The sequence below is a fragment of the Schistocerca gregaria genome, chromosome 8 (genome assembly GCF_023897955.1).
Source record: "Schistocerca gregaria isolate iqSchGreg1 chromosome 8, iqSchGreg1.2, whole genome shotgun sequence".
NCBI lineage: Eukaryota > Metazoa > Arthropoda > Insecta > Orthoptera > Acrididae > Schistocerca > Schistocerca gregaria.
In genome coordinates this window covers 298,348,161-298,362,809 of record NC_064927.1, presented here as the reverse complement: position 1 = coordinate 298,362,809, position 14,649 = coordinate 298,348,161, and the positions used below count along the sequence as shown (strand labels likewise).

Below are 14,649 nucleotides of genomic sequence, written 5' to 3'. Positions count from 1 at the left end.
TCCAGCCGCAAATAACGCTTTTAGAAAATGCTCAGAAAATTCCACCGACTGGGTCTTTGTTACGTGGTGGCTGGCCCTTCAAGCCGATAGAGTAGAACGTTTCTTTCTCCTTTTTGTTTTCCCACAGTGGCGAAATCGCGCTGGCGCGAACAGCACGTCTGTCGTTGGTAGGTGGACTGCGACGTTAGTCATCAGTTGCTCTTAAAGGATAGAGAAGGGCAGTAAAGAATTGATTGGGAGAGTACTTTTTATAAATTTGATGAAGAAAGGATGAAAGACATTATAAAATTATGCTACCAGCCCAAAATGACAGAAAATGAGTGTTAGGCTAGGGAATTTTTTAGGTGCAAGCAAAGTTGCTGCTGAGCGCGGAGGAGTGCTCATTATAGAAATTCAGATCTTCTTTTTGAGTAGGACAGTCAGACAGAACAGTCGAAGAGAATGTGGGATCAGAGTTTAGACATGGATATGAGGAGACACCAGGATTTATAGGGGCATACTCCCAACTGTCATACATAGAGGCCCCCTCATGTTACACCACTGTGCTTTAACGCCGACAACTGCAGTTTATGGTAAGATTATATTGCAGTAATACCATGATAGTGATGGATAGGCAAAATAACATCCTAATTTGCATGGAAGCGCTTACCTTTCCAATGGTCGCTCTGACCCAGTGAGATATTTGTCTTCATTCTCTGTCAACCTGATGCCTTGCGGTCACTGCATACCTACCATACTATTCCATGACTTAATAACAATGATAGAGAATCCTCATAACCAAATCGCCATCCCCCTCCATCTCTGAACCTTGTCGAAAACTAGTTACAGTTAAGGAATGTAACTATCCATGCAGTATTGAAATTAAATGTTTAGTAATAATTGTTCACTCCTTGCAAGGTTTAATGAGTTGTTTGTGAAATTCTCAAGCTATTTTCCGCTTTGATTTTACTTTCTTAGGCAGTGAATCACATATCCACCGACAGGAGTAATAGAAAGCTCACTGAGATGCATCCAGGATACAGTGCTTAGGATCCCATAAACAGATTGCGTTTTTATTAAACTGCATTGAGTAACTTTATTAACCAACACTGGGTCCTGAGGAGTGATAAGTTGACTAATTATACCGGTCAGATCAGCCAGGTGGAAACCCCAGAAAGGAAGGGAGGTAGTCGTGCAATATAATGAATACAAATATGTGTGGTATGGAGATAACTTCAACCCTGAGGAAAACGTAGGTTACTTAAGAAAGTAAAAATAAAAGTTCTATCCCCAATTTGGTGAAGTGGGGAATGGCACATGTTTATTTACATCAATGAACATATGTCACGTTAAAAAACTACTTAATTTTGATGTTTAATGTACATGTCGTATAATGTACTGGTACTTGAACAGCGCTGTGCGTAGACACATGGTGCTGCCTGCACCCGCCTGCACGCACCATTCGGCGCGTGCACGTCACTACCTGTTTGCGGCGGAACAGACAGACAAGTAAGGGAGCTCATACTCGTAATATTGCACTTGCATACACACCATTGCTCAACATAACAGAGCTACTGTTATGTGAATATAGCGACGGGTAACGGCCAGCACTTAAGACAAACACTTGCGGCCAGCAATCAGAGGAGCTGGAATGAATGCTTTCTGACTCATTACGACTGTGTGCTGAACTGGGATCCCAACATGGAACTTTGCCTTTCACCGAAATTATTTTGCCGATTGCGCTACATAGGTACACTGTTCACGACCCGCTTCCAAGCTTTCAAAAAATGGTTCAAATGGCTCTGAGCTCTATGCGACTTAACTCCTGAGGTCATCAGTCGCCTAGAACTTAGAACTAATTAAACCTAACTAACACATTCCATGCCCGAGGCAGGATTCGAACCAGCGACTGTGGCGGTCACTGGGCTCCAGATTGTAGTACCTAGAACCATACGGCCACTGCGGCCGGCTCACGCTTTCACTTTTGGCAGTAGCTTTCATTTGCGTTACAAACTACACAGAGTCTCTCCCACATAACTTGATGGTTAACACTTCTGGAACAAAGATGTGATCTTTTTAATGTCCAAATATGTTTAGGCACCTTTGTGCAGTGAGCTGTGGGTAATTTCATCCAAAACGAAATTATGATTAATGGAATTCTGAATTTAGCATGAACATTAATCAACATTTTGTTCTTTCTCCCTTTTTTTAAAAATTTTATTTGTTCATAGCGATGTCAAGAAATAGTGTTGAAGCCGGAATGAACTCAAGCCTTGTCATTTTTTAACCTCATCAACTCACTGAACCTCAAGATGTATAAAAAAATAAAATTTATGCAAAGAAATAACATAATCAGAGTGATGCGTTAATTCGCAAATCTCTCTAAAATACTGTTTTAGCAGGTTATTTATCACATATTTTGACACTCGAAAACTCTCTCATCAATACCTATAGGGAACTTCTCGCTAACGTAGAACCATGAAATTGGGGAAGAGGGAAGGTTTCACGATACACTTAAAGGAAAAAAGTTCCAGTTAAAGCACAAAATTAAATTATTCTTGGAAGCCTTGAAATTCCCATGATCGATATCTTGCCAGAATAGATGCCGGCAATACATAAGAATCTTCTAAATTCTCGATTTCCGGGCTGAATGAGCCATCTGTGTACACAATAAAGTTTGTATGGAAGACTCGGTGGTTAAGTCCTTCTCGCATTTATCCGGGATTTTTAAAAATATAGTTCTTCATAGTACTTGAACGCCAGGCTCTAAATACGGTACTGATCCCTGTAGCCCATCCCTGCCTCACGCTTTCTCGAGGAAAACACTCTGCATTCTCACATCTTACGTTGCGGTATTTACACCACAGAAATCGTTAGGTGGCTGAACATGCAATACAAGCTACTACAAGAGACTGTAGCGCTGAGCGAAGTCTAGGGCATGCAAAGAGAGAACTGGGTGTCAGCTACGAGCGGGTTGCGAGGCAAGCGGGGTGCAGGTGGCGCGCGGCGAGTACTCACTCCAGGTTGCTCTCCGGCGTGGGCAGGTCGCCGATGGTGGTGAGGGTCAGCGTCGACCAGTACAGCGAGCCCAGGTACTTGCGCGTCAGCGTCGCGTACTCTCCCGGCCGGTACGGGTACACCCAGTCGCCCTGCGCAGTTCAAGAGGACCTTACGTCAGATACCAACTGCTTCCTCCACTGTGCAAAACTGTCACGGATGCAACTTCATAACTCGCTTACTCTATTTTTAAAAAATGCCATAAAGCTGTCAGTCACTCAATAACGTGATAGTGTAGCATGACTCACATGCCAAAAATTTGGAGCTAGATGGGACATAGATCAACGATACCACGGTTTTAACAGTTCACAACGAGGGCACTGATAGCGTCGCGCGCCTGGCGCCAGTAACCTTTTCTTGTAGTGTCATCTATGGCCGGCCGCGAGTCTGTTGTTCACCGCGGCCTGGCTGTTTTAGTCTGCAGCGTCGAGGCAGCAGCGCTTTTCGCACCTGTCCACCTCAGTCTGCCCCCTCCCCCCCCCCCCCCAAATGACGTCCATGGCAGAAGTCCAGCGGATCCTACGACGGAAACGTGGCCGGTCAGCTCCTGGACTGGACGGAATTTTAAATGAACATCTTTGCCACCTACCGCGCACGCCTCTACTCTTGTTCACCAAGATCTTAAATAGTTGTCTCACGTCTGGCCTTTTCCCCTCTCAGTGGAAACAAGCTCACTGCGATCCCTAAGCGGTTCAAAGACCGTACAGTCCCCACCAGCAACAGGCCCATCAGCCTCTTAAACACCATGGCGAAGGTCCCTGAATCGGTGATCCTCCACCGACTTTGGCAACCTCTTACGGCTGCTGGGACGATCCAACCTGAACAGTTGGGCTTTATTTCGCACCTCTCTGCCGATCTTCAGGTCCTCCGAATCACTGAACTCATCAGCAATGGCTTCAACACCGCAAGGTTGACAGCTGCCGTTTCTCTGGACTTGCAGAAAGCCTACGATAAGTCCTGGACCGACAAATTCGTGCACAAGATGCTGACACAAACCCCTATACCGGTGAAGATTGTGAATGACTTCAACCTTGGTAGACTTTCCTCGTGGCTCACCGGCTAATGGGTTCTGGCATTCGCCCATTGACAGCAGGCACTCCACAGGGGTCCTTGCAGTCTACCATTCTTTTTAACATCTACGTCAATGATATGCCAGTCATCTCCGAGTGTAACCTGGCACAACATGTTGATGAGGCAGCACTCTATACCACAAGACGTATCACTGACGCCGTCATCGCGCGCCTCCAACGACAGGTGGACGCCATCATCACCTGGTGGCGGACAAACAAAATCGTTCTTAATGTCGACGAAACTACGGCAGTCAGTTTTACGAAACGGCGCCCAATACTCAGCCGAAATATTTCGATAGCAGGCGAGCAGGTGCCCTGGTTCCCGACGATCACCTATCCCAGAGTCCGGATGGACCACGAGCTGCTGTTCCACTGTCATGCAGAGTATGTCGCCAACAAGTGGCAAAAGCTGACCAGGGCCCTGTGCCCCCTCTTCCGCAGTAAGGAACTTAACCTGCCTACAAAGCTCCGTATCTACCGGGCAGTTATCCTGCCTGCCCTCACGTATGACTCCACTGCATGGGCTACGATTAGTGTCACCAGGATGCGGACGTTGCAACGCCTGCACAACAAGGTTCACAGGTGGAGCGTTCATGCCCGGCCAGTCACGAGGATTGTGACTCTCCATGAGAATGCAAATATCGTCCCCCTCAAGCAGACCATATGCAAAAACGCGCGGCGGCTCTATGAGAAAGTGGCTGCCCTACGGGACACTGTCCATGGGCTACGCCACGTTGGGACTACACATCCACGCCGCTGGCATCGCCGTCCGGTTCCGCTGACCATTCTATAGGAATCGCCTACAGAACAGAACTAGCGCTGGGCCTGGCACGCCCACCACGGCTGCCTCCTTTTCCAGGACTAGCCCTCCATGCCACGTCCACTACTTTCCAATCCTACCTGCCCATGTCGGACTAAGTTTTTATGCCGGACAGAAGTTACTGTCACCGTTGCAGGGTGGAATGGGACTCCAGGTCGCACCACCTCACCTCCAAATTGTACTGCAGTGACGCAGTGTCACTCCCCTACTGTTTATACACTCATGGAAATTGAAATAAGAACACCGAGAATTCGTTGTCCCAGGAAGGGGAAACTTTATTGACACATTCCTGGGGTCAGATACATCACATGATCACACTGACAGAACCACAGGCACATAGACACAGGCAACAGAGCATGCACAATGTCGGCACTAGTACAGTGTATATCCACCTTTCGCAGCAATGCAGGATGCTATTCTCCCATGGAGACGATCGTAGAGATGCTGGATGTAGTCCTGTGGAACGGCTTGCCATGACATTTCCACCTGGCGCCTCAGTTGGACCAGCGTTCGTGCTGGACGTGCAGACCGCGTGAGACGACGCTTCATCCAGTCCCAAACATGCTCAATGGGGGACAGATCCGGAGATCTTGCTGGCCAGGGTAGTTGACTTACACCTAGTAGAGCACATTGGGTGGCACGGGATACATGCGGACGTGCATTGTCCTGTTGGAACAGCAAGTTCCCTTGCCGGTCTAGGAATGGTAGAACGAGGGGTTCGATGACGGTTTGGATGTACCGTGCACTATTCAGTGTCCCGGGTCTTGGCCCTGTGTGCCTCGGTCGCATGCAGTCCTGATTGTGGCGCTCACCTGCACGGCGCCAAACACGCATACGACAATCATTGGCACCAAGGCAGAAGCGACTCTCATCGCTGAAGACGACACGTCTCCATTCGTCCCTCCATTCACGCCTGTCGCGACACCACTGGAGGCGGGCTGCACGATGTTGGGGCGTGAGCGGAAGACGGCCTAACGGTGTGTGGGACCGTAGCCCAGCTTCATGGAGACGGTTGCGAATGGTCCTCGCCGATACCCCAGGAGCAACAGTGTCCCTAATTTGCTGGGAAGTGGCGGTGCGGTCCCCTACGGCACTGCGTAGGATCCTACGTTCTTGGCGTGCATCCGTGCGTAGCTGCGGTCCGGTCCCAGTTCGACGGGCACGTGCACCTTCCGCCGACCACTGGCGACAACATCGATGTACTGTGGAGACCTCATGCCCCACGTGTTGAGCAAATTCGGTGGTACGTCCTCCCGGCCTCCCGCATGCCCACTATACGCCCTCGCTCAAAGTCCGTCAACTGCACATACGGTTCACGTCCACGCTGTCGCGGCATGCTACCAGTGTTAAAGACTGCGATGGAGCTCCGTATGCCACGGCTAACTGGCTGACACTGACGGCGGCGGTGCACAAATGCTGCGCAGCTAGCGCCATTCGACGGCCTACACCGCGGTTCCTGGTGTGTCCGCTGTGCCGTGTGTGTGATCATTGCTTGTACAGCCCTCTCGCAGTGTCCGGAGCAAGTATGGTGGGTCTGGCACACCGGTGTCAATGTGTTCTTTTTTCCATTTCCAGGAGTGTATTTAGTAGCTCACCAAGGCAGTTAGACCGCGGACGCCTGGTGGTCTTGTAGTGCTCCCTTACATTGTGCGCATGCTCATTGAGCGTGGTATTACTGGAATGCTGCGGCCGTTGACGGGGGAAAGGTTTTGGGTTACGCAACGAGGAGTAAGTAGTGTTTGGCTTTTCTCGCCATGCAGTGCATGTTGAGAAGAAGAGCTTGCCGGAGCGCCGCCTGGCGTTAAACATTCGCCTGCACATATGGTGTGTGTTCGATTTAAACAGGTGCAATTGTGTGCTTATATACATTTTTAATGGTTAATTATTCTTCTCCTCAGTGACGAGTTTAACACGTCAAACGTACGTCACACGTGACATGACAACGGGGCTTGGGCTTTCCATCTTTGTTTCTTACCACTTTAAGACGGATCTTCAGCTATATGTAAGGAAACCCGGTGAGCTCCCCATTGTTGAGTGATGGTATATGTGAAATTGTTGTAACCTATGTGATTACGTGCCATAATTTGAACCTTAATTAACGAATAACGAATTACTATGTGTAAAATACATTAGATTCCATCAAAGTTACTTCTGGTGGGCTCTTGCCGGGTTAAGGTAATGCTCAACTACTGCTATTAAGTTTCAAGGAACAATCTTATTTACGAGTCAATTGCAGTGTTTGAATCAATTTTTAAGAATTCAGATTAAAAGGAAAAACGGTTTAAAGAGCCTTTCTGTTTTAATGTTATGTTTTATTCTTTTATATAATATGAATGTGCATTTGAAAATGTGGTGTTGTAGTTGATTTATGCTTCAGCTGGACGGAGCGCAGTGTATTTCCTTCGGTACCGTGGGGAGTAGCACTGGGGCTTGACGGCTTGGACGTAGCCAGTGGAACTGTGCTTCGTTAGGCTGGGCTTCGTGTTCCTGGCCTTCTGACTCGATCTCGTTCCTAAGTTGAGTACTGCTGTTCTCTTTGCTTCTGGCTCTGTCGGGTCGTTAAGCTCTGTAGCTCGTTCCTCCGCCGCCTCGGCGGATATACCTTTCGCTGGAAATATGAATTTAAACTTGCAAAACTCGGTCACTGTGTAATCAGTGCCCGACCAGATTGGTGGAGGCTCCGCCTTATTAATTCTCTATTCTCTTACCAGCCATTTTATCGTTTTTGTACTTTGTGTGCTGATTATGAAGTTACATTCTTATAAAGGAGGGTTTCATGTGCGTATGTTCTCAGGGAATAATTAGATGCCCAGGTTCTGTTTTTTATTAATTGTTTGTTACTTAATTAATGCCTACCTGTACTGATATGAAGTGGATTATTCCTTAGAAGTTCGTGTGCCCGGTGTCTTCATTGCTGAGCGCTCACGTTTTAGAAGTTGACTTATTGTTCAAATGGTTCAAATGGCTCTAAGCGCTATGGGACTTAACATCTGAGGTTATCAGTCCTCTGCCTTATTGTTAATTGTGTTCATTATGTTATGACTTAATGTTATACTTTCCTATGAATTAATATCGCAAAAGAGAAGTCATGGTGCAGGATAGCTTTGCGGTTTCAGAGTTTGGCAAGTTTTGATTATATTAAGAATTTACATCAACAGAAATTTTCTTAATGGTTCAAAATGTCTCTGAGCACTATGAGACTAAACTGCTGTGGCCATCAGTACCCTAGAACTTAGAACTACTTAAACCTAACTAACCTAAGGACCTCACACACATCCATGCCCGAGGCATGATTCGAACCTGCGACCGTAGCGATCGCGCGGTTCCAGACTGTAGCGCCTTGAACCACTCAGCCTTTCCGTCCGGCTTTTCTTAATGTTTTAAGCATTTTTATGCGTATTTCAACAGGGATTTAAGAAAATATTTTATTGTGCTTGTTAAATTGACCGATTTCATTGTATTTAAATCGTGAAAGCTAATAAACACTCTTTAACTCAAGCAATGTGTGTTTGGTAATAGTAGCCCTGCTGCTTCCTGTCGTATTATTGGACTCATATGTATGTTCCAGGTATACAAGAACACAACTCACGAATCAGTCATGAATAGAGCCGCGAGAAATGCAAGGTACATAAATGCTGATGCTAGCGAAGCCTGCAGATTCCACTGCTGTATTACAACAACAACGCAAACTGTGCAACGTCCGCATTCCATTTCAACTGTCACTCGTGGTTTGAACAGTGATCTATGGAGTGAGTTCATTATTTCAGCGTTTCGTTAATTCGAACGTGGGTACACTGTTCGTTCTCCTGTGATGGGTGCTACTGGAACCAAGGTAGGCAACATGTTTGATTACTGAAGAGGCACCATGCCGAAGTTTTATTCCGCTTACACGGAAAACGGGAAAACAACATCGGCTAAGTCACAACGTGCATGGAAGTGTGTGTTGACTGATAGTGACAGACTGTCATTGAAGAGGACTGTGACGAAGAATAAGAGGACTATACGATAGTTTTAAATCTTACTGCAGAAGTGAATGTCGCACTCACAAAACCTGTCGGCAGCGAAACTACACGAAGTGATTATGAGGAAAACGTGGTTCGAGGCCATAAAACCTGGAATTTGGAGAAAAGGAAGAAATACATCTTGTCGGATGTGCCTTTCTGCACAGTATTTTCAACTTCTGGCCGAGTTTACGTGGAAGGGGCGAGACATGGTGGGTGTTCGATGATGATTGGGGCAGCTATATTGCTCTAATTCCATGGACCACGTGGTTATTTTGCAAGGTCGCGTTACTGACAAGGAAGACCTTTTCATTTTGGCTGATCTGGTCCAATCAGTGATACAACGTTTGTTCCCAAATACTGATGTGTTCCAAGACGACAGATCCTCTCTTCACGCAGCCTGAAGGACTGGTTTTGTGAGCACGAGGATAAATTGTGGCATCTCCCCTGGCCGTAACAGTCACCAGGTCATTTGAGGTCTGTTCTGGAGAAAAACGTGCGTTGTCGCCATCCATCGCCGTAATAGTTACCTGATGAGGTATGTTTTAAGATTCTATTGAAAACAGTGCATGATCTGCATTTATCTATTCGGAGACGACTGGAAGTAGCTTCGATTGCTACCGTTTTTTCTTACACCTTTTTTGCGTGGTAATGTTTTGGTATTTTGCTGTTACCATATTTTAATCCACCCCCTTTAATCACCAAGTTTCAATCGTCACCTCGAAAACATATTTTTTTCTTTCTTGCAAGGTAAAAGTCTGCAGACTTGGTAGGCACCGATGTCAGCATTAAAGGAGAGGAAACGAAATTGTTTCTGTCTTGAGATGGGGAACAACGCTGCAGCAGTCCATGTAGAGTAGGTGGAAGTTCACGGCAACAATCAGCCATGGCGGTGACGCTAATGTTGTGGTCAAACAGGCCTGAGTGGCGATGAACGAAGTGGCAGACCATCCCTGTGAGAAGATTCGGCAAGTGTTGATCAAGTTTCCCAAAGGCCATCATATCCCAGTCGAGACTATAGTGGAAGAAGTGAAAATCAGTCGAGGATCAGTTTTCGACTCCACGCACGATATCCTCGGAGAGACAAAGGTCGCTGCCCGCTGGGTCCCTCGACTGCTCACACCCATTCCAGTAGGCCGCCTAAACGAGTTAAGAGCGTAAATTTTGCAGGCGTCTCAAGACAGTACTGATCACTTCGTTAGCCGCCTGATCAGCATAGACTAGTGCTTGGTGTATCTATATGACCTCGTGATAAAGGAGTACAGCATGCAGTAGACTCACGCGCATTTTTCACCGACGAGAATGGTAAAGTTTTAATAGATTACGCTCCTAAGGGGCAAACTATCCCCGGAGCATACTATCAAAGTATCGTGAGGCTGTGAAGGCGAAGCAACGCTATGAACTCCGCCTGAGGGTTCCTTGATGCTCCTCGACAGCAGAGGACAGATTCACACATTCAGCTTATTTGGATTTCCAAATACTACTTCATTTCTTCTCTCCTTGTATTCTCCTGACATGTGACCCAATGAATTCTACCTATTTCCTGAGGGGAAGAAATAATTGAGTGGGTGGTATTTCCTGAAAGATCATTTTTTTGAGTTATCAGATCAGTCTTCTGACTAGCATGATGATGACCACCACGAATTCCTGTCCTATGCCAACATTTTCATTCAGAGTAATACTTGGAATCTACATCCTCAATAGTTGGCTACATGTATCCAATCCCTGTCTTTTTCTACAGTTTCTACTCTCTACAGTTCTCTCTAGTTCTACGGAACTTATTCCCTCGGGGCTTATGAGATGTCGACCATCCTATCTCTTCTTCTTGTCAGTGTTTCCCACTTATTCCTTTCGTCGCTGATTCTACTGAGATCTACTGAGGATTACCTTTTCTTATCAGTCCACCTATAGTACTTTTAAGATTAGCTGTGGCTTTTGACAGTTCAGTACGGAGCGTGTGGAGGGCAGTATAGTTGTCAGAGTGTTCTGAACACGTCAGCAGTCGCCCGATAACGCCAGGTCTGCTCGGCACGCCCGCGCAAGCTGGCCAATCTGCCGTCTTTCTCAAGCGATTTTAAAGGAACTATACCGTAGTAAACTCTGAGTCTCGCAAATCTTATAGCTTCATAATGAATTACCTATCATTTCCTTTATTTGTGCCAGTGTACTATTACACAGCGTACCGGTTCAGATCCGGTCCAACTGTCTCGGTGGGCAAGTGAGAGAAGACTCAAAGCCACGGCTGAAGAACAGCCGAGTATAGCCTTTTGAAGGTGTGGTGGTGAAACTTGTAAGTTCCCTGCGACCCTCCGACAGTGGAAGTACAGAGGAGGGGTGCAGTAAAGCGCCAACTCTATCGCCAAGGAAAAAAGTGACTGGACGAGAACAAGCCACTGCTAGTGACTGTACGAAACGGACAGAAAATGTGGTAGTATTAGGCCCATCGTCAGTCATAGCCCGAATCCGAGTACTCCAGGATGTGGAGCGGAACGGTTAATGGTCATAGTGTAAGTAGGCTGTTTAGGTTTTTATATTGGTAACGCCACGTAGCGCTCTGTATGAAAATCACTGGCTGTGCTGTGTGAAGTCTGTGGCTGGTTTGCATTGTTGTCTGCCATTGTAGTGTTTGGCAGCAGCAGCTGGATGCTAACAGTGCGTAGCGTTGCCCAGTTGGAGGTGAGCCGCCAGCAGAGGTGGACGTGGGGAGATAGATGGCGGAGTTTTGAAATTTGTAAGTCTGGATGCCATGAACTGCTATATACATTATGACTTTTGAACACTATTGAGGTACATACATTGTTTGTTCTCTATTAAAATCTTTCATTTGCTAACTGTGCCTATCAGTAGTTAGTGCCCTCAGTAGTTTGAATCTTTTATGTAGTAGTGGCTCTCGCTGTACTGCAGTAATTCGAGTAACGAAGATTTTTGTGAGGTAAGTGATTTGTGAAAGGTATAGGTTAATGGTAGTGAGGGCCATTCTTTTGTAGGGATTATTGAAAGTCAGATTGCGTTTCGCTAAAAAATTTTGTGTGTCAGCTTAAGCACAGTCTTGTACAATTTTACTAAGGGGACGTTTCAATAGTTATTATGATATTTCGGTATTAGCTAAACTACTGCGAGAAATTCTTAAAGTACGCAGTGAAAAATATGGGTCACTATGGCTTTTGTTTGGTGTATGTTAGGTCATACGTTGCTGCATATGAAATTTAGATAACATGTTAAATTGTTCTTTAAACCTCGAAGGATATCGCTATCTGTCCCAATGTAGAGAAAGTGGAATGTATGTAAAGGGCTCCGTAACGAACGCACTCGCCAGTGAAAAAGCCAGAATGATGTATTCATGAACCCCTCGTATCTCATAAACGGTCTGAGATCTCTATACAAGATTTAGGCAAATGATAGCAAGCAAAGACAAGGGTACTTTGCCATATGGTTAATATCCGAAACTTCCATATCTACCTTTATTGCCGGCCGAAGTGGACGAGCGGTTCTAGGAGCTTCAGTCTGGAACCATGCGACCGCGACGGTCGCAGGTTCGAATCCTGTCTCGGGCATGGATGTGTGTGATGTCCTTAGTTTCGTTAGGTTTAAGTAGTTCTAAATTCTAGGGGACAGATGACCTCATCTGTTAAGTCCCATAGGGCTCAGAGCCATTTGAATCATTTTTTTTGCACATTTATTTTTACACTGAGAATGGGATTTCTCATAACTATTGGCAAATCTCGCCTTCCGTTACTAGTTTAATAATACGCTGTTTTAGGATGATGCAAAATTTCAACTGCATTAGAATGTTACTGTGACGTACACCTGTAGACTCTGGTTTGTTTAAGCAAAAGATGCAGATGTTAATACAGCAGCAAGAAAAGTACAGTATTACTCAAAACTCGACACAGTCCCTCACAAATCCAAGTCTCCTCAACTACATTCTTGGTATGGTTGACAAATCCAGACCAGTCCTGTTATTTAACATTTGCAATGACTTCTTTTGTCAGTATTTCAACCTCGCTGAGCGTAAATTTCTTCTTCTTTTTTGCCACATTACTTTTCACCTATGCCATATATTCTCAGTTGGATTTAAATGAGCGTGATGCGGAGGAAGCCTGTTTAAACTACGCTCTGTAGCGTTCGCCATTTCGACGACCTCACATCGCGGAGTTTTCAGCTTGTACAGTACTACAAGTTCCATTAACTTCGCCTAACCCAAGCTAGGTTCAACCTTATCCAACCAAACATTTCTTTGTACCCAGAGAAAAATAACCGCTTTCCTCCGCTCCATTGCTGGAGCTTTATCCAGCACATCCGAGTGGTATTGCGCATTGACTATTACTATTGTCGAATTCGGAGAAATGTTTTGCAACACAGCATTACCTTCACAGCCGGTGAACGTGTTCTTCGAAGCCCACTTATAGTTCGAGTCTCGTGTTCAGACATGCATCACTGTTCTTATTACTGCAGCGCCAAAACGAATACCTAACGACTGTAGAACACTTCAGCGCTAGAAAATATCACTTCACAACTTGAGAAAACGAACGTAGATGCCTCTAATGAGCGACACCAAGTGGTACTGTCTATTCACGGCTTGGCAACGGGGACGCTTTACCAACCGAACTGCTGGCGCTGTTGTAGGTTAGGCCTGCTCGTCATTGGTGTTACCTGGGCAACGGCGTGACTCCACCTCCGATTAGCCAAACGTCTAAAGTCGCAACTAATTTTAAACGCACTATAATTTTCAATTTTCCTCTGTAGCACCACATCTCGAACGCTTCGATTCTCTTCTGTTCCGGTTTTCCAACACTCCATGTTTCACTGCTATACGACACTGTGCTCCAAATATCCGTTCTCAGGAACTTAAAGCCTATTTAGACACTGATAGATTTCTCTTTCTCCAGAACGCCCTTTATGTAGTGCTAGCCCACTTTAATGTCCTCCTTGTTCCTTCCATCACAGGTAATTTGCTCCTAGGGAATAGAATTTCTTATATTCGTCTACTTTGTGGTACCCATTTCTGGTTTTTGCTAATTCTCATTATTTTCGTCTTTCTTCGATTTCCTCTGAATCCGTGTTACGTACTTATTAGAACATTCATTCCATTCAACAGGCCCTATAGTTCTTCTTCACTTTACCGAGGATAGCACTGTCATCAGCGAATTTTATCATTGATTTCCTTTCACTTTGAATTTTAATTCCACTCTTGTAACTTTCTTCTATTTCCGCGACTGAACTGTAGGGGCGAAAGACTACAGTCCTTTCTTATATCCTTTCTAATTCGATAGCTTCGTTCTTGGTCTTCCATTCTTATTATTCCCTCTTGGTCCTTGTACATATTGTATATTACCCGTATTTCCCCATAGCTTACTCCTATTTTTCTTAGGGTTTCGAAAATCTTGCACCATTTTACGTTGTGGAAGGAACTTTCAGGTCGACAAATCTTCTGAATGTGTCCTGATTTTTCTTGAGTCTTGCTTCCGTTATGAACCGCAACGTAAGAATTGCCTCTCTGGTGGCTTTACCGTCCCTAAAATCAAACAGATCGCCATTTATCAGGTCCTCAATTTTCTTTTGAATTGACGCGAGGAGTGGCCACGCGCCATGTCACTGACTGCGAGACCCCTCCTGCAGGAGGTTCGAGTCCTCCCTCGGTGTGTGTGTGTGTGTGTGTGTGTGTGTGTGTGTGTGTGTGTGTGTGTGTGTGTGTGTGTGTTATTACCATACGTATAGGGAC

The 14,649-nt window shown here is 45.7% G+C and overlaps 1 protein-coding gene across 1 annotated transcript in view; it reads right to left on the bottom strand.

Moving 5' to 3' along the window:
- The window catches only part of LOC126285155 (cyclic nucleotide-gated cation channel alpha-3-like), an 884,508-nt gene that overhangs the window by 403,573 nt on the left and 466,286 nt on the right, over positions 1-14,649 (bottom strand). Inside the window, exon 9 of the mRNA XM_049984467.1 lies at positions 2,998-3,128. Coding sequence (XP_049840424.1) covers positions 2,998-3,128 — 131 coding nt within the window. The remainder of the gene's footprint in view (positions 1-2,997; positions 3,129-14,649) is intronic.